The sequence below is a fragment of the Dreissena polymorpha genome, chromosome 1, assembly GCF_020536995.1.
Source record: "Dreissena polymorpha isolate Duluth1 chromosome 1, UMN_Dpol_1.0, whole genome shotgun sequence".
Taxonomy (NCBI): Eukaryota; Metazoa; Mollusca; class Bivalvia; order Myida; family Dreissenidae; genus Dreissena; species Dreissena polymorpha.
Window position 1 is genome coordinate 148,548,518 of NC_068355.1, and position 27,819 is coordinate 148,576,336.

The following is a 27,819-nucleotide window of genomic DNA, read 5'->3' on the forward strand; positions in this document are numbered from 1 at the left end:
CCAAACAGAAGATAATCAGTAATAATTCTATTCAGCTTTAAAACACTGGTTGCAAACGGGATATTCTTACTGAATATACTTTCTTTGATAAAATAACAAAGACAAAGTTTATTCATCAAAGAAAATACCCTTATGTTTACTTACATCCAAAAGCAAAACAATTCAATTAGACTACTGAACCAAAATACACACCCATCAGTATGTTCTACACACACACTTTCACATCCAAATAGGCACGCACATTATGAAAATCAATAACACAAATAAGCTAGATCTAAAGGTAGATCTAAATCCTTCGCCTCACCGGTTCCATCCAAGGTAAGTACATTGTACATGTACTCCATAGAATATGCACTTTTTAGCTAGACTATTATGAAAAATATATAGTGGAGCTATCCTAGCTACACACCCCGGCGTGGGCATGAGCGTTGGAATGTTAAAGTTTACAGGGGGGGAGGGGGGGCAGTTTTCGTTATTTGGCTATAGAGAAACCTTGTAAACACTCTACAAGTCTCAATTTTTGCCCAATCATCATGAAAGTTGGTCAAAACATTGGTTTTATTGATATCTCGGACGAGTTTGAAAATGGTCCAGATCGGTGAAAAAACAGTGCTATCCACAGGAATTTTTCAGGCGCCCCAGGGCTTATAGGGTTGATTAAAAAAAAAAAATACGTTTTAATTAACGTTCTGTGGTGCGTTATAACTCTAAGAAAAACAGCATCAAAAGACGTCATTTGGTGCGCTATGACTCTTCAAGAAAACCTCCCAGCTATAAAGTCATTTATTAAGACATAATTGAATATTTGTTTTAAAACTTTCCCGCAAAGATAGTAAAATCCTGACTCAAACGATTCCCCAATACATCAGAATCAGCCCGACTCTATTACTGCATACAATGTACTTACTACTTTTCAAGTTTCTATTCATTACCCCATAATCTCATTTTTAAAAGCACTTTCTGGTTCATATTGACGATAAAAGTGCTCAATAATTTCTTTTACAACAAACATTGCCAGTTTGCTCAAGTATCAATAAATTTCGGCATTAGTGACAATTTATAGATTTGATGAAATATTGCCATTGAACATGTGTAAATTGCTTGACGTGGTGTGTGCTTGATAATACAACACTCAATACATCCACGCTTTCTTACATGACGCGATGTTGTACATGCTGCATAATTTTCACGCCCTTTTTATTGAGACAAAGGGTCAATACAAAGTAAATTATCACTGTTTATTTGAAGCAAGAATCTGTTGACGTAGAGTTATTATTTACATTCGGAAGTGGGTTTCGGATTACAAATTTAATTTAATTTAATGAACAGTTGTGAAATGAATGCAACGATAATTTGTTTAAACGCTGTACGAGTCAAGTAAATGTTTTGAGAGTAATTCATGAAATGCACAACGTCCATGAGGATCATAGCCATCATCAGTCTTCTAAGCCCAGATTTCTGTGGCAATAACTTGTTCGTCACGAGTCGTCTGCATGATTTAACTGCAGGTAGTGCCTGCCTACGAGTTCTGTCCCTTATACAAAGCGTACGCTCTCATTGGCCAATATTGATTTTCCAATACAGCTACGCAACGCCCTTAAAGGGGCTTTAGTTGGGTAAAGGGTTAGATGTAGTTAACAGAGGATCGTAAATTGGCTTTCAAAATTTTGGCAAAGTTGATATCGCTCTGATCAGAACATTTCAGGCGCCCCTCATACTCCGATTTCCAAATTCAGGCTCCCCGGTAAGGACCGTTAAATGGCCTGTGGAAAGCACTGAATATGACTATATTACCCTGACCTTATTGGATATGAACAATTTCCCCATGATGGCTTACATTATATTGTCAAGCACTTGAATAGTCAAGCACGCTGTCTTTTGACAGCTCTTGTTGATAATAACATCCAGGATACATTAACACGAAAAAAATGCATTTCTTCAATGTTTTATTCCCTGATGTAGTATACTAGTTTCGTGTACACCAAAACACCAAAAGATGACATCACATATTATTGGAGAATGACGCAATAAGTTTGTCCTTTTATGACAGCGTTGATCAGCTGAATTATTATATGTATGGCGAAAAATTATGTCCCTTGAATAGATCTAAAGGTTGAAAGTCGTATAATTTGAAAGCTAAAGTTTTTTCGACTCTAGAGATTCCTTATGAAAAATCATTCAGTGTTAGAATAAAAAGTAGTATGTGCATGCGACAGGTTTATTCAACAAGGTGGGATAGAGGCTTGGCTTTTCCATGGGGTGTTATACCGTCAATGTCCCGGTGATGATGAGATAAATACATTTTTTGCCTTACTTTATCTTTTACGAAAAAAGATGCTTATTCAAAAAGTGTTGTTTTTTTTATAAAATGGAGCACAAAGAAATGTAACAAGGAACTACAAGTGTACTTTTCCTACTCTTACTATTTTTAAGAAAAGATCACCTTTATTCCTAGCCTCTGTTTGTTACAAGGTGGCCAAAGCCACCTGTCATTGATATCAGCTAGTAAGCACATGGTTTGATAAGACAAGTGTTTCATTAAGTATTTTTTTTACAATAGAAGTGAATAACCGGTAGGTTTTTGATACCTTTAAAGCAGCTATAATACACAGTTATCTGTCTTACAGGTAACTATTTTTATATGCTTCAGAATGAAGTAAAGTGTGGTTCATTTATGTGCCTTTCTATGAGAATGTTGTGGTACATGTATACACATTTTGTATGTTTAAACATACTCGGATTATAGTCATACATGTTGTGTTGCTTTATTTTCACACCATTGTGTTGAACACTTTAGTCACCAAAGAGACATGCTATGCTCACAATCATTTCCTGCAAAATTGTAAAATAGTATTGAAGTATTTTCAGTTTAAACAATTGAATTGTTCATTTCCATACAGAAACCAACTTGACATAATATAACTGTCTATTCTTTTAATTGCTAGTTGATGACAAATGCTGAAATGCATAATAGTTTCAAAACATAGTATTCAAGCTAAATAATTGAAGAGCCAGAGATTTTTTTCATAGTCATTTATTGTTTTGAGATTTAATAAATATTGATGTTAGATGTATATGAAATTAATTTAAATTGTCAGTGTTCATTATGATGGTCTTCAGGAATCCCTATGCATTTTATAAGTTGTCACCACTTACTTTCGCCAAATTAAAAATTGTGGCAAAATATTGTTGTTGACATTTTATGAAAGTTTGTAAGGGTACATAATACTATTAATGGTAGGGCTGTAACAATACATTCGAATATTCGAATTACTCGAATACAGCTGTGGACAAATCGTATTCGTTATTCGCCACTTCCCAAACCGAATATTTGGCGGATACAAACAACATGGTTTTGAGTTTGAAAGTGTAATCATCTTATCTTACCTTTCAAATGAAGTTTCATACAATAAACCCCTAGTCTATATTTAAAGGGACTGTCAACCACGACGACGAAGAAAAGAAAAGTTGTAAAATACCGTATTCTTTTACAATTATTAGTTTATATTGATTACAATATCACGACTGACTGGTATATTGCATTACTTGATAAAAGTTGTTAAGTTTCATATTTATGCCCCCCTTCGAAGAAGAGGGGGTATATTGCTTTGCTCATGTCGGTCTGTGGGTCGGTCCGTCCACCAGGTTGTTGTCAGACGATAACTCAAGAACGCTTGGGCCTAGGATCATGAAACTTTATAGGTACATTGATCATGACTCGCAGATGACCCCTATTGATTTTGAGGTCACTAGGTCAAAGGTCGAGGTCACGGTGACCAGAAATAGTAAAATGGTTTTTGAATGATAACTCAAGAACGCATACGCCTAGGATCATGAAACTTCATGGGTAGATTGATCATGACTTGCAGATGACCCCTATTGATTTTGAGGTCACTAGGTCAAAGGTCAAGGTCTTGGTGACCCGAAATAGTAAAATGGTTTCCGGATGATAACTCAAGAACGCATACGCCTAGGATCATGAAACTTCATGGGTAGATTGATCATGACTCGCAGATGACCCCTATTGATTTTGAGGTCACTAGGTCAAAGGTCAAGGTCACGGTGACCCGAAATAGTAAAATGGTTTTCGGATGATAACTCAAGAACGCATACGCCTAGGATCATGAAACTTCATGGGTAGATTGATCATGACTCGCAGATGACCCCTATTGATTTTGAGGTCACAAGGTCAAAGGTCAAGGTCACGGTGACCCGAAATAGTAAAATGATTTTCGGATGATAACTCAAGAACGCTTTTGCCTAGGATCATGACACTTCATAGGTACATTGATCGTGACCTGCAGATGACCCCTATTGATTTTCAGGTCACTAGGTCAAAGGTCAAGGTCACAGTGACAAAAATCGTATTCACACAATGGCTGCCACTACAACGGACAGCCCATATGGGGGGCATGCATGTTTTACAAACAGCCCTTGTTTCAGTATATTTGGTAATAAATTTTACTGGGTATGTCTACCAGGTAACTACTACTTAACTATAAATAACGCCAGTAGATTGATCGTCATCGTCACGTGGTAAACCCAGGAATGCATATTGTGCAGGCGTATTAATGAATTGTATACAGTCCAACCCCTCTTAAGCAGCCAGTCAAGGGAAACAGCCAAATCGGCTGCTTAAGCGGGTAGGCCTCTTAAGAGGGGGTTGGGTCATAGGGAGTCGGGAGTTGATGAGTGCATGGCCAACTGTTCAATTTTTGTACTAAACAATGTATAGACTTAAAATAATTTTATTTCTTCCTTTCTAAAATCAGCTATAAGACAAAATTTTCATTAAAAAAATATTCTATTCATCTTTCTTATCATCATCAATATCAGCATCATCAAAATCAAGTCAATAAAAAAAAATCATTCTCATGATTCATTGTTTACACAATGCGCGTTGTATGGCCCCAATGCACTTAAGATGGGAACAGTTGTGAATCAGTTATGCGTGAATAACTCCCGTGTCACTATAAATCGATAATTTAATCGGTTTATTGCAGTTTTATGGCTTTGAATACCTCCCGCACGAATTGGTCCTGACAGTAATCTCCTTCACGATAAAATCGTGGCCAGTTACTAAGAGACTGATAAAAGCAACCGGGTGTTATCCTCCTGGTAATCATGCTTTTCATGCATAATCTTAAAAAAACGTTTTTTCGCCGCGTAAAGGGTTTTATCAAAATTAATATTGAAATCATTGTTAATATAAAACAAATATAGATGTTTTGTTTTATTCCCAAATGAGAATAATAATTTGTAATCCGAAACACACTCCCGATTGTTTAATGTTAACGAGACGTTTTAACAAATTCTAGCATCGTGTATTTCCTTTGTCCCGACAAAAGCGCGCGAAAATTATGCACCAATGTACAATGTCACGCCATACCCATGGTTCGAAAGCATGCGTGTATTGATTTTTGGATAAAAACTTTGTAGCACAGAGAACATGTAGATCAGTTGATTTCGGTTAAAAGTTTTGTTGTTCTTTTTAACTTTTAATTAGCCGATAATTGTCATAAATGTGTGCTTGAAATAGCATGAGCTACAAATAATAAATTATAAATTAAGAATCTCCTTTCCAGTAATATAGGTGATATTCGCACGTGCAGAAATAAAAAGATCAAACGGTCGCATATTGCTTTTAATCCGATAACCAGATAATCCGCCGCTGATTAATTGCAATCTGCAAACTGGCTGTCAAAATGTTTATCACACATCACGCTTCAGTTCTACAGAGCCTAAACCGCAGACTGAAAGTACGTATCGATTTTTTCGCCGTTGCGTCTGTGTAATTTTGCCAATGTACATGACTGACTTACTTGCGCGTGACCACTCATATGGGGGGAATTTAACATTTGGGATGCAAAATTGCTGGCTGCTGGCCGGAAAACGGGGTAACCGCTTAAGAGGGGTGCATTATATAGTGTTTATTGACAGTCGCGGCACAGACCGGCAGCCTACACGGGGTGACCGGCGATGAGGGGTGACGGGAAGTAGGGGTTGGACTGTATATCTAATATATAAAACGATCAATCTACTTGCGTTGTTTATAGTGTGTATATTGTAATGTCACCTGTTTTCGCGATGTACTTTCGATTTCACATCGCAAAATTTATTAACCGAATATACTGAAAATATGAACTTTTTTCAAGTTATGTAATAAACCAGTCGTGATATTTTAATCAAAATATAAACTAATAATTGTAAGACAATACGGTATTTTATAACTTTTCATTTTTGTCATTCGTGGTTGACAGTCCCTTTAAATGTTCTTCACCTAATTCCAGCGTTTTTCATCATGTTTACCCCACCCACTATGTTACACAGTGAGATTATCAACAATAATGGCGGGCACCGGTTGAATATTTACTACATTGAATTGAACAATCTTTCAATGATTGTTTCATGTTTATTTAGGCAAATATGAGTGCTTTCATGCTCAAACACACACAAAACATTGGCAGATGGAATCTATTTTTTGTTTATCTTTGCAACTTATCAACAAACATGGAGCCTAGTAGCAAAGGGAATGCTATTGATATCGTTGACCTGCCTGCCAAATACACGTTGTTTGTCTGGCGCTGTGTTCTAAGTTTAAGCAGTTCTAGTCAGTGTTGTGTTATATTTCATATTTTCAGTATGCAATGATACTCAATTAATCAAATTGACAAATACCCATAGTTTCATACTATATAATGTCATGTCAAGTTGTCAGTATTACTTTTGTTCATTGAAACTCATATTCATGAATAAATATTCGTATTCGCCACCCTGTATTGTGATACGTATTGTATTTGTTACCTAGTGTATTCGTTACAGCCCTAATTAATGGACTTGTTTATTTTAGGGAAAGAAGACTTCCAATTGAAATCTTGAGAAAGAGAGAGCTCAAATGGCTGGACATGTTTCAAAACTGGGAAAAATGGATGAGCAAACGATTTAAAAAAGTAAGTATATTGTACATCTATGTTTGGACAAGTTCAGAAAACGCATATGTTGAAAAAAGTATTTCATTAAAAAAAGAAACACAAATAATGTAATTAATGGATTTTGTTTAATTGTGAGTGAATTCCAATATTGTTATTATCACCTGCTTTAGCTATATTTTGTATCACTTAAAAATTAAAATGCATTAGATATGTATAAATAGCTTATGCAAATTGTAAATCATCAGTTATCTAGGTCACATCATGTCAATTTTTTAAGCTGAAATGTAACAATTTGTGTCATATTTAGAGTCACTAATGTTTAACCTACATGTCTTTCTTAAATAAGCATGTCACCTATATATTAGTTATCAGAATATCTTCCTGGTGTTACTTTTTGACATGTTTCATTTTCAGTACCTCACCCTGTTTTTTTTGTACTGTTTTCTATGCTTTTAGCAATAAAATCAGCAGGTAAAAAATCTGCATCAGAAATACTCAAAGTCATGTATCTTTAAAAACAAAACTTTGAAGTAGGAATAATTGTTGCATGTAAATATATCTTAGTTTTTGGCTCGGCATTTTTGGAGAAAACCCGAGGTATTGTCATAGCCAGCTAGTCGTCAGCCGTCCGCCATAGGCGTCGTGCTAAAACCTCACAACTTTGAAACTTCATATGTAGATGCACCTTGATGAGTTCTACACGCCACACCCATTTTTGGGTCACTAGGTCAAAGGTCAAGGTCACTGACCTCTTAAATAAAAAATCTGACAAGCTTTCATTTATTGAATCTGCACCCATAGCCGAGCGTTGGCACCCGTTATGCGGTGCTCTTGTTATAATTGTATTATTAGTTCAAAAATATGCGTAGTTACTTTAGTTATTATATGCTAACAAATCATCCCACTTCAGAGTTTAATTTAATATTAAGACCAATGCTCTATCTAGGCCTAAATTGAGGGGGTAATATGCCAGCACAAGCCAAAGTTCCAAAAAGACAAATTAGTACCTTGCTGTTAACATTTTTTTAGCTCACCTGATTGCTCAGGTGAGCTTTTGTGACTAGTCTTTGTCTGTCGTACGTCCGTCCGTCCGTTAACATTTGTTCGTAAACACTCTGGAGGCCACATTTATTTCCGATCTTCATGAAACTTGGTCAGAAGCTTCGTCCCAATGAAATCTCTGTCGAGTTCGAAACTGGGTCTTTCCGGGTCAAAAACTAGGTCACTAGGTCAAAAAAAAGAAAAAACTTGTAAACATTGTAGAGGTCACATTTTATGCCCAATCTTCATGTTACTTTGTCAAAATGTTTGTCTTAATGGCATGTTGGTTGAGTTCAAAAGTGGTTCTGGTCCGTTGAAAAACATGGCCGCCAGTGGGCTGGGCAGTTTTCCTTATTTGGCTTTAGACTAAACCTTGTAAACACTCTAGAAGTCACAATTTTTGCCCAATCATCATCAAAACATTGGTTTTATCGATTTCTCGGACGAGTTCGAAAATGGTCCAGATCGGTGAAAAAACATGGCCGCCAGTGGGCGGGGCATTTTTCTCTTTATGTATATAGTGAAAACATGTCAACACTCTAGAAGTCACATTTTTGGCCCAATTTTCATGAAATTTTGTCAGAACTTTTGTTTCCTAGATATGTGAGTTAAGTTTGAAAATGGTTCTGGTCTGTTGAAAAACATGGTTGCCAGGGGTTGTCAGAACTTTTGTTTCCTAGATATGTGAGTTAAGTTTGAAAATGGTTCTGGTCTGTTGAAAAACATGGTTGCCAGGGGGATGCGGCAGTTTTCCTTATATTTATATATAGTAAAAAGGCTTGCAAACAATCATGAATTAAGGTCATGTAACATGTGAGACAACTCTTCTAAATATTGCATTTAAGAATACAGTAGTTACTCCCCTTTGATTATTAATGTTTTCATAATAATACAGTGTAGTTGTGTTTCATTTATGTGTTAATTGTTATTCGAGTTTGGATGTTTTTATGGCCCCTTTTGAAGAAAAGGGGGCATATAGTGATCGGACTGTCCGTCCGTCCGTCTGTCTGTCTGTCTGTCTTTCCGTCACACTTTGCATTTAGGTTTCCAAAAATGCTCATAACTTTTATGTCCCTTGAGATATAACCTTCATATTTGGTATGCATGTGTATATGGACAAGGCCTTTCCTTACGCACACATTTTTTTAGCCCTGTGACCTTGACCTTGAACTTAGGATCTGCGTTTAGGTTTCAAAATCTGCGTTTAGGTTTCGAATAATGCTCATAACTTCTATGTCCCTTGAGATATAACCTTCATATTTGGTATGCATGTGTATATGGACAAGGCCTTTCCATACGCACAAATTTTTTTACCCCTCTGACCTTTACCTTGAACTTAGGGTCCGCGTTTAGGTTTTGAAATCTGCGTTTATGTTTCGAAAAATGCTCATAGCTTCTATGTCCCTTGAGATATAACCTTCATATTTGGTATGCATGTGTATATGGACAAGGCCTTTCCATGCGCACAAAATTTTTAACCCCTGTGACCTTGACCTTGAACTTAGGGTCCGCGTTAAGGTTTCGAAAACTGCGTTTAGGTTTCGAAAAATGCTCATAACTTCTATGTCCCTTGAGATATAACCTTCATATATGGTATGCATGTTTATATGGACAAGGCCTTTCCATACACACACACATTTTTTTACCCCTGTGACCTTGACCTTGAAATAGGGTCCGCGTTAAGGTTTCAAAATCTGTGTTTAGGTTTCGAAAAATGCTCATAACTTCTATGTCCCTTGAGATATAACCTTCATATTTGGTATGCATGTGTATATGGACAAGGTCTTTCCATATGTGTAATTTTTTTTTTCCCTGTAACCTTGACCTTGAACTTAGGGTCCGCGTTTAGGTTTCGAAATCTGCGTTTAGGTTTTGAAAAATGCTCATAACTTCTATGTCCCTTGAGATATAACCTTCATATTTGGTATGCATGTGTATGTGGACAAGGCCTTTCCATACGCACAAAATTGTTTACCCCTGTGACCTTGACGTTGAACTTAGGGTCCGCGTTTAGGTTTCGAAATCTGTCTTTAGGTTTCGAAAAATGCTCATAACTTCTATGTCCCTTGAGATGTAACCTTCATATTTGGTATGCATGTTTTAATGGACAAGGCCTTTCCATAGGCACACAAATTTTGACCCATGTGACCTTGACCTTGAACTTAGGGTACGCGTTTAGGTTTCAAAATCTGCGTTTAGGTTTTGAAAAATGCTATAACTTCTATCAAAGCGTTTATAGGGGGCATATATCATCCTATGGTGACAGCTCTTGTTTTTAGCTCACCTGATTTGTCCGTCTTCCGTCCGTCCACATTTGTTCGTAAACACTCTAGAGGCCACATTTATTGTCCGATCTTCATGAAACTTGGTCATAAGATTTGTCCCAATGAAATCTTGATTGAGGTAAACTGGGTCGTGTTGGGTCAAAAACTAGGTCACTAGGTCAAAAAAAAGAAAAAGCTTGTAAACACTGTAGAAGTCACATTTAATGCCCAATCTTCATGTAACTTTGTTTAAATGTCTGTCTTAATGATATGTTGGTTGAGTTCAAAAGTGGTTCCGGTCCATTGAAAAACATGGCCGCCAGTGGGCTGGGCAGTTTTCCTTATATTGCTATAGAGAAACCTTTTAAACACTCTAGAAGTCACATTTTTTGCCCAATCATCATGAAAGTTGGTCAAAACATCGGTTTTATTGATTTCTCGGACAAGTTCGAAAATGGTCCAGATCGGTGAAAAAATATGGCCGCCGGTGGGCAGGGCATTTTTCTCTATACATTGTATGTATATAGTGAAAACATGTGAACGCTCTAGAAGTCACATTTATGGCCCGATTTTCATGAAATTTGGTCAGAACATTTGTTTCCTTGATACGAGTGCTGAGTTGGAACATGGTCCCGGTCAGTTGAATAACACGGCTGCGGGGGGGGGGGGGGGGGGGGGGGGGGGAGTTTTGCCTAATCATAGTGAAACTTAGTGAATACGTTGGTTTTATTGATTTCTTGGACCAAGTTGGAGAATGGCTCAGATCGGTGAAACACACTTTTTAGCTCACCTGATTGCTCAGGTGAGGTTTTAGGATTGGTCTTGGTCTTTGTCCGCTGTCCGTCTGTCCACATTTGGTTTGTAAACACTCTAGCATTCACATTTCTCAAGCATTCTTTATCAAAGTTCCTGAAAGATCTCAGTCAAGTTTGATGATGAGCAAAATCACATAATTAATGGCATAATTATTGCCCTTAGATTGTCGAAATTTTCATTATATTATACAAAATCCTTTTAAGCAAAGTTTGATGTTCTGGGGGTCAACTCAAAATATAGGTCACCATTTCAATCTTACAAAAACAAAAACACTCCCTACGCCAGAGTTTTGGTTCAATAATGATGAAACTTGACCAGGATGTTTGTCTGGTCAATATCTAGGTCATGTTCGACATTAGGTAAAGATTGAATGAACCAACTCCTCACAGGTGAGCGAACTAGGGCCATCTTGGCCCTCTTGTTTTATTTACTGTGAGAAGTCAGATGAATCATAATGTTGTTTCATCTGATTCTTAATAATGGCAAAGCTGGAGTATGGAATCAGTCATGATACATTTAATTTATTATTGGCGTCGCTCTGGAGAGCAGCGACTAGTATGTAATGCATTTTTTTTCGCTTAAGGGAGAAGTTATTTTACAGATCAATGTTTATATTTTTGTTTTAAGAATATCTTGCATAGTGGTGATTTTTTGTGTAAATTAGTGTAAATTAATACTGCATTTCTGCCTATTACATTTATTACAACATTTATTGCCAATAATGCAAAGCTAATTGTTTTAATTAATAACTGATCCACAACTGATCACAGGGGAAAGATCACAGGGACTGGGCAAATACGCGAAACTTTCTGGTTTTGTATAAAAACAAAACATAATCAAAATATATTTATTGTGTGGTTTTTCTAATTTGCTTATTTAGTGGAGAATCAATGTAGTATGATATTTGACGACCTATCGCGCAAGCAAGTTTATTAGAAGGCGTAGTGGTGCAAAAGCGTACAATGTATTAGTTTATTAATAGACATATAATAACAATCACTATACACAACTTCACCAAATAGCAGTACATAAATGATGTCAGCCGGAATAGCTCAGTTGGGAGAGTGTTAGACTGAAGTTGTTTACGCAACAATCATCTAAAGGCCACCGGTTCAATCCCGGGTTCCAGCACGAACGGAACAGTTCGGCGGCTGACAATTTTTTCAGTCAGGTTAATAAATATAATAAAGCTTTATTTTATGTAGACATTTTAAAATCCATTTTACTACAATTTACTACAATTGGACATTTTTATTATGCCCCCCCTTCGAAGAAGAGGGGGTATATTGCTTTGCACATGTCGGTCGGTCCGTCCACCAGGTGGTTTCCGGATGATAACTCAAGAACGCTTAGGCCTAGGATCATGAAACTTCATAGGTACATTGATCATGACTCGCAGATGACCCCTATTGATTTTCAGGTCACTAGGTCAAAGGTCAAGGTCACGGTGATCCGAAATAGTAAAATGGTTTCCGGATGATAACTCAAGAACGCTTATTCTTAGGATCATGAAACTTCATAGGTACATTGATCATGACTGGCAGATGACCCCTATTGATTTTCAGGTCAAAGGTCAAGGTCACGGTGACCCGAAATAGTAAAATGGTTTCTGGATGATAACTCCTGAATGCTTATGCCTAGGATCATGAAACTTGATAGGCAGATTGATCATGACTGTCAGATGACCCCTATTGATTTTGAGGTCATTCGGTCAAAGGTCAAGGTCACGGTGACCCAAAATAGTAAAATGGTTTCCGGATGATAACTCAAGAACGCTTATGCCTAGGATCATGAAACTTGATAGGTACATTGATCATGACTGGCAGATGACCCCTATTGATTTTCAGGTCACTAGGTCAAAGGTCAAGGTCAAACTGACCCGAAATAGTAAAATGGTTTCCCGATGATAACTCAAGAAAGCTTATGGCTAGGATCATGAAACTTCGTAGGTACATTGATCATGACTCGCAGATGACCCCTATTGATTTTCAGGTCACTAGGTCAAAGGTCAAGGTCACAGTGACAAAAAACATATTTACAAAATGGCTGTCACTACAACTGAGAGTCCATATGGGGGGCATGCATGTTTTACAAACAGCCCTTGTTAAAGTTAATGGATGCCGCGTGGTGACAACGTTAATCAAAATTTCTAACATCACTTAAATATCTTATAAAAAAATGCACGTGTTTTTATATTAACAAATAAATGCAAACAACACATCTATTATCTATGTATTTTTGTGGTTGTCTATCATAGGCCCCAAGTACTATCCCTACCACATATAGAGCGTGAAGCGCGACACGTATTATTGATTGTAACAATGAGTTGCGATAAAGGAAGCAGCCACTTATCAAGGAGGAGCTGTGTCCCAGCAACCCGTTTCCCTAGAGTCAAGCACTCCTCGGAGTTTTTTTGTAAGAACCACATATAGAGCGCGAAGCCCGACACGTATTACTATCCAGGTGGTATGGGCCTTTAGCATTATCCGACCATTACGTCCATAGTTATCTTCCTTAGAATTTGAGAAATTTTGAAATCGTTGTTCAAAAGTCCAAAATTTTCATCCGATTGTTCCCAAACTTGCACAGGTTTTTTATCAATGAGGACCCAACCCAAACTCTCTATATGAGCAATATCGGACCGGGACCATAAGTCCAGAATTATGTCTCTTTGAATTTAAAAATAAAAGTGAAAAACTGCTTGGTTAGGTGATTATGTCAACATTTTTCATCAGATTCTTTCCAAACTTACAGTGTCTTCATACCAATGAGCATTTTTACCTCATTAAAAATAAGAAACATCGGGAAAATAAGTCCAGTTTTTTTTTCCATTAAATTTGACAAAATATACAATTTCCACTTGTTTAAAAGATTTCACAACTTCCGTCTGAATCTTTCCAAACTTGTTAAGTGTTTTTATATCAGTATTACTCGAACCCTATTGAAAATGATGAATATCGGAGCAATAAATCTATGATGATCTATTACTGAATTTCAAAGTATTGTGAAATGCAGCTTCTTTATGCAATTTACAGTTTTCATTTTTTTTTTCAATCTTTTACAGTGTTTTCATATCAATGAGTACTCAACCCCTACCGTAAATGAGCAAAGTAAGAATAAGTTCAGAATTATCTCCCCTTGAAGTTGAGAAAAATATGAAATTACGCTCACAAGATGAAGCAGATTTTTTAAAACCTACACAGTTCTGTTCCATTAATGAAAACTGCACACGAATGCCAGTAAAAAAAGGAAACCAATGTAAATAAAATGAACTATGAAATATTTGTGAGTTATAACACAACATAATGGTTATTTGGGTTATAACACAAAATCATAGATAATGGTTATACCAGTATCTTTTTCTATTTTGTTTAAAATAATCGGCCAATATATTAATATTTACAGTAGAAAAAAAATCATTCCATGTAACTTCATTGAGTGTCTTTTACACTGAAATTCCCCACGCCCTTTGATGCTTTGCATCAATACTTATCTTGTATGAAATAAGGAACCAAGTAACAGCAGTTCCAATGATCCATTGAAAGTCATGGATTATTGTCACTGTTTTATCTCACTGTTTATAACTGTGAATGAACAATGTGATATCATTATTTATTTCTCTTTAAACAAGAGAAAAGCATACAATAAAATCACTGTTATTATTTGCCCTCAGTCTAATCAACATGGCCGTACCAGAATTACCATTGTGTACAGTTGTAAGCTATTTTCACTTAAAAGTCATTTTTTAAGTTGAACATTTAGTTGTAAAACCTACTTAGTCACTGACCCTTCCCTTGAACCGGACTTGCTGTCAGTGGCCTAAGGCGTTGTCATTTGTTTTGCACGTGAATGATTCATTTTTGTGGGAATGTAACTAGAATATTATGGATATTAAGTAGTGGAAATATACAAATGAATATTTATAAGTATTTATAGTGGCTTGACTTAAAGCTCCACTCAATTAGACAATCCACCTTCATTGTTTGTATGAAACAACTGTCTCAGCAGTGATAAAACCTTTTTCTATCACACTATTTGCTAAATGTGCCACACAGTTATCAGCTGATATCTGCATGTTTTTGTTAAAGTTGACGTATATGAGGTACTTCTAAACAATTTATTACCTTAAGATAAAATAAAATGGCAGCTCTGATGGACTTTTCACACTTATACATGTATGGTGGTCAGATAACATACTCACTTTTTAGCTCACTTCTGCACAATGTGCTAATGTTGAGCATTTGTGATTCCCTTTTGTCCATTGTTTGTTGTCCTTTGTGAGGCGCATGTCATCAATATTTGCCTTGTGAATTCTCAAGAGGCTTTTTAATTGCCCAATCTTCATTAAACTTGGTCAGAATATTTTTCCCAATTACGTATATTTTGCACTAATTCCAAACTGTATCACATGTGGTTAAATTTTTTGTTATTAGGTCATATTAAAGCAAAAGCTTGTGATCACTGAAGGGAACATTTACAGTGTTGTTTTTCATTCAAAATTGGGTTTGGTACTCGGCCCCATTCCCAATAAAAAAAGTTTTTTTTCCCAAGTGGGACCTAAAAATTCCAAATTGAAGGTTGCCCCAAAAATAATTATTTGTTTATTTATTTATTTTGTAGATCGTTTTTTAGATCACAACATTCTGTTCATCTCCGATCCATTTTTAAAAAACATATACATTATCAACCTTTTTTTATAATGCTCCCCGTAAAATGAAAATTTTTGGGGAGCATATAGTTGCCAGTTTGTCCTTCCGTCCTTCCTTACTTCCTTCCGTCACACTTTTGTTACAGATTCTCATAGCACCTTCAATACTTTACCGATCTCTTTAATATTTGGCATGTCAAGGTTACTGAGGCTAATAATAGATTTTTCCGTCACACTTTTGTTACAGTTTCTCATAACACCTTCATTACATTACTGATCTCTTTTATATTTGGCATGTAGGTACCTTGCATGGACCTCTCCCTTTTGATGAGGTTTGAGGTCACTGGGGTCAAGGTCACCGAGGCTAAAAATAGATTTTTCCATCACACTTTTGTTACAGTTTCTCATTGCACCTTCAATACTTTACCGATCTCTTTCATATTTGGCATGTAGGTACCTTGCATGGACCGCTACCTTTTGATGAGGTTGAAGGTCACTGGGCTCAAGGTCACCAAGGCTAATAATAGATTTTCCGTCACGCTTTTCTGACAGTTTCTCATAGGACCTTCAATACATTACCGATCTCTTACATATTTGCCATGTAGGTACCTTGCATGGAAATCTACCTTTTGATGAGGTTTGAGGTCACTAGGCTCAAGGTCACCAAGGCTAATAATAGATTTTCCATCACGCTTTTCTGACAGTTTCTCATAGGGCCTTCAATACTTTACCGATCTCTAACATATTTGCCATGTAGGTACCTTGCATGGACCTCTACCTTTTGATAAGGTTTGAGGTCACTGGGCTCAAGGTCACTAAGGCTATAAATATATTTTCTAGGGATGGCAAACCTAAGCAAATCCATAACAGGTTAACCTGTTTCGATATTCAAGCAGTTGACCGGTTAATCCAACTGTCTTTGTACCACATTAATACAAAATCACGCTGACTCAACTATGGACAGAGAACATAGTCCTTTACCACCATGTCAACGATAGCGTTTGTCATGGGCTCGCTTTTTGAGCCAGCCATCTTTTTCAGACCATTACATAGCAGTCCATTGATGTCTGCTTTACTGGATATGGCTCAGATCGAAATTCAGCGGGGTCTTTAAATCTCATTACGGAGATTGGATGTACCTCCATGCAATGACAGTGTTGTTGGGGATAGTATGCATGTAGGTGATTTCTTGTCAGCAGCCCGTTGGAAGAATTTCCAGGCATCCGATGATCGAGGCATGATTGTAGATTGTCGCTTAATTTAAAGAAAACGTGATATCTTAACAAGTTGGACTACTTTATACTGGATATTCACGTTGATGTACTATTTATAGAAAAAGGAAATGTGGCAGTAAAAAGTACTTATTGACAAGATTAATTGGTCAATTTATAAATTAAATTGATTAATATGTGAACAATTGAAACACATTAGAATGTAAGTGCTAATTTCTCGAGTGCCTGCTCGTTATCCCGCTGCATCCCAAATGTTATCAATTCAAATCGCGTTTGATCCACAGGGGAGCATCACGGGGTGGTAATTGCCGATAATTTACGATCAGATAAGCCAATACAGTGAAATGAAGTACAATAAAACTAACAATTTGAGCATTTATTGCGTTTAACAAAAATGCGTTTTCTGCAAGACTAACCGAATATTAATTTTGTAATCAGTTTACCTCCTTAAGAAACGGATAACCGGTTAACCGATTAACCGTTGCCATCCCTAATATTTTCCGTCACACTTTTGTAACAGTTTCTCATAGCACCTTCAATACTCTACCGATCTCTTTCATATTTGGCATGTAGGTACCTTGCATGGGCCTCTACCTTTTGATGAGGTTTGAGGTCACTGGGGTCAAGGTCACCGAGGCTAATAAAATATTTTTAAGTTGGTTATTAACACCTATATTGACAAAGCGCATCATCGGAGAGCATCCCTCAGTTTCACTGATATTCTTGTTTACCTATATTTTCCAATGGTACATGTAATTGGACATTTTAGTTTAAACCCTACAAATTGATAGGGGTTTCCAATGTTGTGAAGTCCCGGAGTGCAGCAATTATATTCGGCAATTTCTGTGAGCTTTTCCTTTACTGTGTTTGCAGGTGAAGGAGCGATGCAGGAAAGGTATACCACCCTCTGTGCGCAGTCGGGCGTGGCAGTTCCTGTGTGGAAGCAAGTATGCCATGGAGCACAACCCTGGCAAGTTTGAGGTGAGTCAGTAGCGAGTTTGTCATGGAAGGCGACCCCGGCAAGTTGGAGGTGAGTCTGTAGCAAGTATGTCATGGAACACAACTCCAGCAAGTTTGAGGTTAGTTAGTAGCAAGTATGTCATGGAATGCAACCCAAGCAAGTGTGAGGTGGGTCAGTGGCAAGTATGTCATAAAACGCAACCCAAGCAAGTTTGAGTTGAGTCTGCAGCAAGTATGTCATGGAACACAACCCACCCAAGTTTGAGGTAAGTCTGTAGCAAGTGTTGTCATGGAACCCAACCCAAGCAAGTTGGAGGTGTGTCTGCAGCAAGTATGTCATGGAACACAACCCCAGCAAGTTTGAGGTGAGTCAGTAGCAGGTATGTCATGGAACACAACCCAAGCAAGTTTGAGGTGAGTCAGTAGCAAGGTTGTCATGGAACGCAACCCAAGCAAGTTTGAGTTGAGTCTGCAGCAAGTATGTCATGGAACACAACCCACCCAAGTTTGAGGTGAGTCTGTAGCAAGTGTTGTCATGGAACCCAACCCAAGCAAGTTGGAGGTTTGTCTGCAGCAAGTATGTCATGGAACACAACCCCAGCAAGTTTGAGAGTCTGCAGCAAGTATGTCATGGAACACAACCCAACCAAGTTTGAGGTGAGTCTGTAGCAAGTATGTCATGGAACGCAAACCAGGCAAGTTTGAGGTGAGTCAGCAGTAGCAAGTATGTCATGGAACACAACCCAAGCGAGTTTGAGTTGAGTCTGCAGAAAGTATGTCATGGAACACAATCCAAGCAAGTTTGAGGTAAGTCAGTAGAAGGTATGTCATGGAACACAGCCCAACCAAGTTTGAGGTGAGTCAGTAGCAAGTATGTCATGGAACGCAATCCCAGCAAGTTTGAGGTGAGTCAGTAGCAAGTATGTCATGGAACACAACCCAAGCAAGTTTGAGGTGAGTCAGTAGCAAGTATGTCATGGAACGCAACACCAGCAAGTTTTAGGTGAGTCAGTAGCAAGGTTGTCATGGAACGCAACCCAAGCAAGTTTGAGTTGAGTCTGCAGCAAGTATGTCATGGAACACAACCCAAGCGAGTTTGAGTTGAGTCTGCAGCAAGTATGTCATGGAACGCAACCCCAGCAAGTTTGAGGTGAGTCTGCAGCAAGTATGTCATGGAACACAACCCCAGCAAGTTTGAGGTGAGTCTGCAGCAAGTATGTCATGGAACACAACCCAAGCAAGTTCGAGGTGAGTCAGTAGCAAGTATGTCATTGAAAGCAACCCAAGCAAATGTCCCAGACTTATTAAGAATATCACATATCATACACAAGTTCCTTAACAACAAAGCCCGAAGGCCTAATAGTTTGCATGAAACATCATATGGTTGATTTCTGGTGAACAAACCTTGTACAAATCATGTCTCTGGTGTAAAAACTAGACTTACCATGCGGCAATCGTGTTTTATTTAGATTAATAAAGTGTCAACTTAAAATCTCTTAAACCACTAAGCCCAAAGGTTTGATGTACAACATGTAAGATAACATAGTTATCCTCCGTGGCAAGTTTCTTCTAATCATGTCCCAAAGGTTAAAATTGGCCTTTGGGTCAAAAATTTCCCTTATATGTTAAAAATAGTTATCTTTAAAGTTTAAAAGTTTTGCAATAACTTTTGCATTATTGAAGATAGCAACTTGATATTTTGCATGCATGTGTATCTCATGGAGCTGCACATTTTGAGTGGTTAAAGGTCAAGGTCATCCTTCAAGGTCAAAGGTCAAATATATGGCTTCAAAGCGGCGCAATAGGGGGCATTCTGTTTCTGACAAACACATCTCTTGTTTTAGACTGGAATGCCTAAAAGTTTGATATTTGGCATGGAACATCATAAGTTTAATTTCTATAAACTTTTGTATAGAGCAAAACCTAGATATAACCACAATCATTACATAAGCATCACAAAATCTGCACGTAACAGTTAAATTCCTGTATGTTACAGGTTAGCAAACTAGAGCCCCCTTTTTCCCAAAAGGTACCGGTAAGAGGGGCCGAGCATTAATTAGGGCAAGGAATAAAAAGATACCATATAGAATTTTAATGTCAGATAATCTAGAGGTTTATAATAAAATAGTTTCACTCTTAACCATTGACATGTGAATTGAACACAAGTAAATGTCTGTTGCAGGAGTATTGTCGAGCAGCGGGGGACCAGAGGTGTATAGATGACATTAAAAAGGATCTTCATCGACAGTTCCCCCTGCACGAGATGTTTATGGCAAGGGGAGGATATGGGTACGACTTGTAGTGAATGCTGATTATATATCAGATAGTTTATATTGCTAAGGGACCTTTTCATGTTTTGGTAAATTGTCAAAATTTTAACAATTGGTTACATATTCACAATTTTTTTTTGCAGTTATGATATATTCGAGGAAACAGTAATACTGAACATTTACTATGCTCTAAAATATCCATTATATGCATCTTTTGCCAATGTAAAAACCTAAAAATTATAAAGAGTTACCAACACGACACTATTGAATAATTTGGAGGGTTCTTTTGTAATAGTTATATTTTGTGACAATACAAGGATTGCGTATATAAAGTATGAAATTCAACGCTCATTATATGAGCACGGATGGTTGTGTGGTTTAAGTGCTTTACATTTACTTCAAGGGTCAGTGGTTTGAAGCAAGTTTAGGATTACTTTTTTAGCTCACCTGAGCACAACATGATCATGGTGAGCTATTGTGATCGCCTTTTGTCCGTCGTGCATTGTGCATCGTCAACATTTACCTTGTTAACACTCTAGAAGTCACATTTATTGTCCGATCTTCATGAAACTTTGTCAGAACATGTGTCTCAATTATAATTCTTGGACGAGTTCGAAAATGGTTTCGGTTGGTTGAAAAACATGGCCACCAGGGGGCGTGGCAGTTTTCCTTATATGGCTATTGTAAAACCTTGTTAATACTCTAGAAGTCTTATTTTTAGTCCAATCTTCATGAAACTTTGTCAGAACATGTGTGCCAATAATATCTTGGACGAGTTCGAAAATGATTCGGGTTGGTTGAAAAACATGGCCGCCAGGGGACGTGGCAGTTTTCCATATATGGCTATAGTAAAACCTTGTTAACACTCTAGAAGTCAGATTTTTAGTCCAATCTTCATGAAACTTGGTCAAATCATGTGTCCCAATAATATCTTGGACGAGTTCGAAAATGGTTCCAGTTGAATGAAAAACATGGCCGCCATGGGGCGGGGCAGTTTTCCTTATATGGCTTTACTGTATGGTAAAACCTTATTAACACTCTAGAAGTCACATTTGTGGTCCAATGCTCATGAAACTTGGTCAGAATATTTGAACTAATAATATCTGGGCTAAGTTCAAAAATGGTTGAGATCAGTTAAAAAACATGGCTGCAAGGGGGCGTGGCATTTTTCCTTAAATGGCTATTTACTACAAAACCTTGTTAACACTCTAGAAGTCACATTTATTATCCAATCTTTATGAAACTTGATCTGAACATTTGTTCTAACAATAGCTTGAGTGACTTTTAAAATGGTTATGGTTTGTTGAAAAACATGGCTGCCAGGGGGGAGCAGTTGTCCTTATATGGCTTTAGTGAAAACTTGTTGACACTATATTAGCCACATTTATTGGTCAATCTTCATGAAACTTGGTCAGAACATTTGTCCCAATGAAATTTTGCCAGAGATTGAAGCTGGGTCATATGAGCTCAAAAACTAGATCACACGGTCAAATATAAAAAAAAACATGTTAAAAGTCACTTTTTTGGTCCAAAATAATATTCATGAATCAGCTTGCATTTTTTTCAGAATAGTCTAGTTCCTTTGGCTTTCAGGTGAGCGCCTTAGGGCCTGATGACCCTCTTGTTTAATCTGATCCCTGTTTTTTACTGGAGCCATTTCAGGGCTTTTTTTCCTTCTTTGCGAGTGGCCCTGGAAGGACATTTCACAATTTTGATAGGGACAATTCACAAACCTAACAGGGCCGTGAATTTTTACAAAATTGGCCGTTTTTCACAATTTCAACAATTTCACGGCTCAGTTTTTCACAATTTTAAGAAGTTTGCGACTCAATTTTTCACAATTTTGAATAGTTCGCGACTCAATTTTTCACAATTTTGAAAAGTTCACGAATCATTTTTTCACAATTTTGAAAAGTTCACGACTCATTTTTTCACAAAGTGAGGGTGCCAGGGCCGCTTCACAAAGTCAGGAAAAAAAGCCCTGCATTTAGTTCCAATGTTAACATCAATCAATTTAAAGCATTTAATGACAAACTTCAATAAAATGTCAAAATCTGTGAAATGGTTCCTGTAAGAATAGTTATCTTTAAAGTTTAAATGCCATCTTGCCTTATATTGACTGACCAGTAATCACAATATGTTGATAGTAGATTATCATCATTTTCTTTCACAGCTCAAATATTTAAAGCACAGTCATAATATGTAATTCATCATACACGTAGCTTGTTAAGTCCTCAGCAAATGTTTATCTGTTACATTGGATAAATATGTTTGTATATTTATGTTAAACGTAATTGATTGGAATATCAAAAAATCTACCTGTTCAGGTATTAGGCGTAAGCATTCTCCTCCCTTGGTTTATCCTGTGCTATCCTCTTCAACAAAAAGATATTGAAGAGTATATGCCCTGATACAACTTACACTGGACATTCTCACTTGCCACTCTTAAACCTTCCTTGCTCTGCCTCCCAGTCAGGAGGACCTGTACCGGATCCTAAAGGCGTACACGGTACACAACCCGATGGACGGTTACTGCCAGGCGCAGGCCCCCATCGCTGCCGTGCTGCTGATGCACATGCCTGCTGAGGAGGCCTTCTGGTGCTTTGTAGCCATCTGTGAAAAATACATACCTGGCTACTACAGTCCTGGACTGGTATGTCACCTCCATGGTTATTGCTTGCTATAGGCACCTCAGAGCTTGCCCTGTATAATACGCTGTTTCCTCCTGTTTTGCTTTTTATGCCCCCCTTTAAAGAAGAGGGGGTATATTGTTTTGCACATGTCGGTCGGTCCGTCGGTCCGTCCACCAGATGGTTTCCGGATGATTACTCAAGAATGCTTAGGCCTAGGATCATGAAACTTCATAGGTACATTGATCATGACTGGCAGATGACCCCTATTGATTTTCAGGTCGCTAGGTCAAAGGTCAAGGTCACAGTGACTCAAAACAGTAAAATGGTTTCCGGATGATAACTCAAGAATGTTTACGCCTAGGATCATGAAACTTCATAGGTACATTGATCATGACTGGCAGATGACCCCTATTGATTTTCAGGTCACTAGGTCAAAGGTCAAGGTCACAGTGACTAGAAAGAGTAAAATGGTTTCCAGATGATAACTCAAGAATGCTTACGCCTAGGATCATGAAACTTCATAGGTACATTGATCATGACTGGCAGATGACCTCTATTGATTTTCAGGTCACTAGGTCAAAGGTCAAGGTCACAGTGACTCGAAATAGTAAAATGGTTTCCGGATGATAACTCAAGAATGCTTACGCCTAGGATCATGAAACTTCATAGGTACATTGATCATGAATGGCAGATAACCTTTATTAATTTTCAGGTCACAAGGTCAAAGGTCAAGGTCACAGTGACTCGAAACAGTAAAATGGTTTCCTGATGATAACTCAAGAACAATTAGGCCTAGGATCATGAAACGTCATAGGTAAATTGATCATGACTTGCAGATGACCCCTATTGATTTTCAGGTCACTAGGTCAAAGGTCAAGGTCACAGTGACAAAAAACGTATTCACACAATGGCTTCCACTACAACTGACAGCTCATATGGGGGGCATGCATGTTTTACAAACAGCCCTTGTTTTAAAAGCTCTGGATTTTATGTATGATCAGCATTGTTTGAACTGATACATACGGTTTATTGGGGGCTTTCTATCTTTTAAAATTCCATTTTCAAATGTGAATCTTTCAATTTGGATTTGGATTTTTTATGGCATCAATTTGATGTTTACACGTTTAATTGGCATCTTGGGGTGCATTTCGTCTTTAAATTTTAATATGGGAAACATATTTTATTTGCATCTAAGGGAACAAATTTTCTAGAAATATATTTTTAAATCTAATATGCTACAATCTGGAATTGAAATCAAAATTATTATGTGTACTATTTTCACAAACCGTCCAGAACAGCAACCTGACATGTTCCAAATGGGCAAGTACGCAACCAGATTGATTTCATACTGGCCCTCAACCGTTCAAGTCCAGCATCAACAAGGCCACCACACAAGATTGTTTCCTGGTGCAGACATTGGCAGTGACCATGAATTAGTGCTCACCACGTACAAGATTAAGTTAAAGAGCAACCGCATCATGAAGAACCCTTGTGTTTGTTTTGACTTGGAAAATTGAAAGATCCAGTGACAGCAGAGGTATTTCAAGCACCAAGTGGCAAGTTTGCAGTCCTGAACATCTTAGACAATGACATCGACACCATAACCAACAACACAAGAATGTTGTACTGTCATTGGCCAAAGAAGTGTTAGGGAGAAAGAGAAGGATAAACGAGCCATGGGTGACACCGAAATCATGGACCAACAAGCCATGGGTGACACCGAAATCATGGACCAACAAGCCATGGGAGACACCGAAATCATGGACCAACAAGCCATGGGTGACACCGAAATCATGGACCAACAAGCCATGGGTGACACCGAAATCATGGACCAACAAGCCATGGGTGACACCGAAATCATGGACCAACAAGCCATGGGTGACACCGAAATCATGGACCAACAAGCCATGGGTGACAACGAAATCATGGACCAACAAGCCATGGGTGACACCGAAATCATGGACCAACAAGCCATGGGTGACACCAAAATCATGGACCAACAAGCCATGGGTGACGCCGAAATCATGGACCAACAAGCCATGGGTGACACCGAAATCATGGACCAACAAGCCATGGGTGACACCGAAATCATGGACCAACAAGCCATGGGTGACACCGAAATCATGGACCAACAAGCCATGGGTGACACCGAAATCATGGACCTATGAAAAAAAGAAAAAAGCTGAGGCATGAGAAGTACACCAGCCTGGACTCTAAGGCAAATTACCAGGAAGCAAACAGGGAGGTAAGGAAGAAGATGAGTCCAAGGAGTAATGGATTGAGGAACAATGTATCATCATCGACAAGGAGATGACCGCAGGCGGCAGTAAGAAGGACTACAGCACCCTCAAGACCTTCACGAAGACCAGTCAGCCCATGGCCAGTGTTATCTCACCTTACCAAGAGTACCATAGTCCTAAACAGGTGGACTGAATACTGCAGTGGACCTCTAAAACTACCAGCTTCAACCAGAATCCAGTTTCCTTCGGAGTGATCCCAGACCAGAAGCGGACGACAAAAGTCTGTTCATACTTGAGGCAGAGGTGGAGTATGCAGTGCATAGTCTTAATGCAGGAATATCTCTGGGAATGGAAAACATCCATTCCAAGCTGATTAAGCACGAAGGAGAGGCAATGCCTGCAACAATGATGGCACTATGCCAAAAGAAAGTGAAGAGGTGGCACAAAGAGTTGACCTAGTCACTGGAATTGTCATACCCCTACCTAAAAAGGGCATCCTCATGTTGTGCAAGAATTACAGCACCATCAGCCTCATCAGTCTTCCCAGTAAAGTCAGGCTATGCATTATCTTAATGGATTGAAAAGTAAGGAAGAAGAACTGCTGTTCAAAGAGCAGGCTGGATTCAGAGCTAGGAGGAGCACAGTAGAACAGATTTTAAACTGCACAATCATCATTGCGAAACACCTGCAACACCAATATGAGCTCTTCCTCAACCTAATTGACTATTTAACTACTGTGTGTGGCATGATGGCCTGAGCCATGTTATGATAGGATTCTTTATTGAAGAAGGCTGGTGCAATTCATTCAAGAACTCTAAGGAAACGCCAGCAGAGAAGTACTTCTCAACGGCCAGCAGGGGGACTTCTTCAGGACGTCAGTGGTTGTCTGTCAGGGATGTCTGCTCTCTCCTGCCTGTTCAACATTTTCCTTGAGAATGCAGGAGGCTCTCCATGACCACCACACCTCCATCTCCATCTGTGTCAGACTTGAGATTCACTGATAACATTGACCTCATGGGTTGCACCAGGAGTAAACTTCAAGATCTCACCAACAGACTCTATAAAAATGCAGGAGCATACAGGATTGAGGTCAGCCCAGAGAAGTTGAGGATAATGGTGAACAGCATGACTTACACAGACAATGCGATGAACAGTGAGAAGCAAGAAATGACCAGCTTCAAGGATCTGTACAAGCAGATCCATCAGCTTCCCCACCAAGTACAGGCTCTACAAGTCCCTTGTAATCTCCATCCTACTCTACGGCTGCAAGACCTGGACGCCTCCTGCGGACACAGAAACCAGGGTTCAGGCATTTGAACATTAATGTCCCCGAAGACTTCTCTCCTACACAGAGCACAAGACCAAGGAGTTTGTCAAGAACATGACTGCAACACTTGTTGATCTACAAGAGCCTCACTGGCGACCGTAAAACAACGAAAGCTGGCTTGGATTGGACACTTCACCAGGCACAACTCTCTGTGCTAGACCCTCCTCCAGGGCATGTAAGAGGGAGGTCGATGTCAAGGCCTATAGAAGAAAGGTTGGATGGACAATGTAAAGGAGTGGATGAAGTACTATCAGCAGCACAAAACAGACCTGATTTGAGGATGATTTCTGTATTGTTGTCCCTCATTTTCCGCTTCGGCCAAAACCATGTGTTTTTTTGGTGATGGGTAGAGTGTCAGTTAAGCCTTCATTTGCATTAAATTTTGAGAGTGTGTGTTTAATACTGTGGGACAACTGATGTAGTAATATTTGTTGGGGGAGTTAACCATAGGTCTGGTTAACTGAAGAACAGGTGTAAAACTTAAGATTTATTTCCCTTTGCCTGGATGAAACTGCTATAAGAAGTTCAAAATTTGGCAATTATAGCCATTACATGTCATCTTTCCATTTGACCTTATGTAATTTTTTGTTATTTTATATTTTGCCCCCCCCCCCCCCCATTTGAGCATGCATTTTTCTTTAATCCTACTTTTAATCTTCTCACCCTTAATTTTCAATATCAAACACAGTATTTCTGATTATTTATAAATGCGACCTTTTATGTGTAGGCAACACTTGATTGACAAATAATTACATTTTACACATGTCTATAGAAATATATATTTATGTCATGATTTGAGATTTCCTTTGTAAAAACACTTTTGTAACATATTCAGAATATTTACTGTCATAATTTGTTTTCAGGAAGCTGTACAGATAGATGGTGAAGTTCTGTTTGGCTTGTTGAAACGAACAAATCCTCTTATTTATAAGCATTTGGTAAGTCAATAATGTATGAGAATACCATTTGTTTATTTGATGGATTTTTTAAACATGTTTTTATAAAAAAAAGTGCTTACTGAGCCAGATTGTGTAAATCCTTCCTAGGTTTAACAAGAGCACCGCATAACGGGTGCCCACGCTCGGCTGCGGGTGCAGTTTTGAATAAATGAAAACTTGTCAGAATTTTTATTTTTTTTAAGAGGTGACATTGACCTTGACCTTTGACCTAGTGACCCCAAAATGGATGCGGTGTGTAGAACTCACTAAGGTGCTTCTACATATGAAGTTTCAAAGTTGTAGGTGGAAGCACTTTGATTTTAGAGTCAATGTTCAAAAGGAAAACCAAATGTAAAGGTGTTAGCACCATGCCGGACGACGAGCTGGCTATGACAATACCTTGGGTTTTCTCCAAAAACAGCCAAGCTAAAAATGGAATATTATTTAGTTTTGTATTGTATGTGCACATGAACTTTTGCTTACATAGGCATTGGTCAATATGCAGCTTTATAATTACT

The 27,819-nt window shown here is 38.2% G+C and overlaps 2 protein-coding genes across 6 annotated transcripts in view; both read left to right on the plus strand.

Moving 5' to 3' along the window:
• LOC127855479 (TBC1 domain family member 10B-like) overlaps window positions 1–27,819 on the plus strand; it is a 66,594-nt gene that overhangs the window by 18,273 nt on the left and 20,502 nt on the right. For both annotated transcript variants that reach the window (XM_052391111.1, XM_052391122.1), the window contains exons 3-7: window positions 6,851–6,950; window positions 17,807–17,914; window positions 20,076–20,182; window positions 22,636–22,816; window positions 27,227–27,301. In XM_052391111.1, coding sequence (XP_052247071.1) covers window positions 6,851–6,950; window positions 17,807–17,914; window positions 20,076–20,182; window positions 22,636–22,816; window positions 27,227–27,301 — 571 coding nt within the window. The remainder of the gene's footprint in view (window positions 1–6,850; window positions 6,951–17,806; window positions 17,915–20,075; window positions 20,183–22,635; window positions 22,817–27,226; window positions 27,302–27,819) is intronic.
• LOC127855679 (uncharacterized) lies at window positions 12,320–27,069 on the plus strand. 4 transcript variants are annotated; one of them, XM_052391448.1, is made up of 2 exons: window positions 12,320–12,430; window positions 23,321–27,069. In XM_052391448.1, exon 2 carries the CDS (start codon window positions 24,473–24,475, stop codon window positions 24,962–24,964), a length of 492 nt encoding a protein of 163 aa, XP_052247408.1. In that variant the 5' UTR covers window positions 12,320–12,430; window positions 23,321–24,472; the 3' UTR covers window positions 24,965–27,069. The 4 variants fall into 4 exon arrangements, with proteins under 4 accessions (XP_052247408.1, XP_052247432.1, XP_052247418.1 ...); XM_052391472.1 differs by lacking the exon at window positions 12,320–12,430 and adding an exon at window positions 12,494–12,618 and having other exon boundaries at window positions 23,364–27,069; XM_052391458.1 differs by lacking the exon at window positions 12,320–12,430 and adding an exon at window positions 22,854–23,073 and having other exon boundaries at window positions 23,364–27,069.

Excerpts from the sequence above, each read along its gene's own strand:
- LOC127855679 (XM_052391448.1), top strand. The coding sequence starts at position 24,473 with ATGGGTGACACCGAAATCATGGACCAACAAGCCATGGGTGACACCGAA.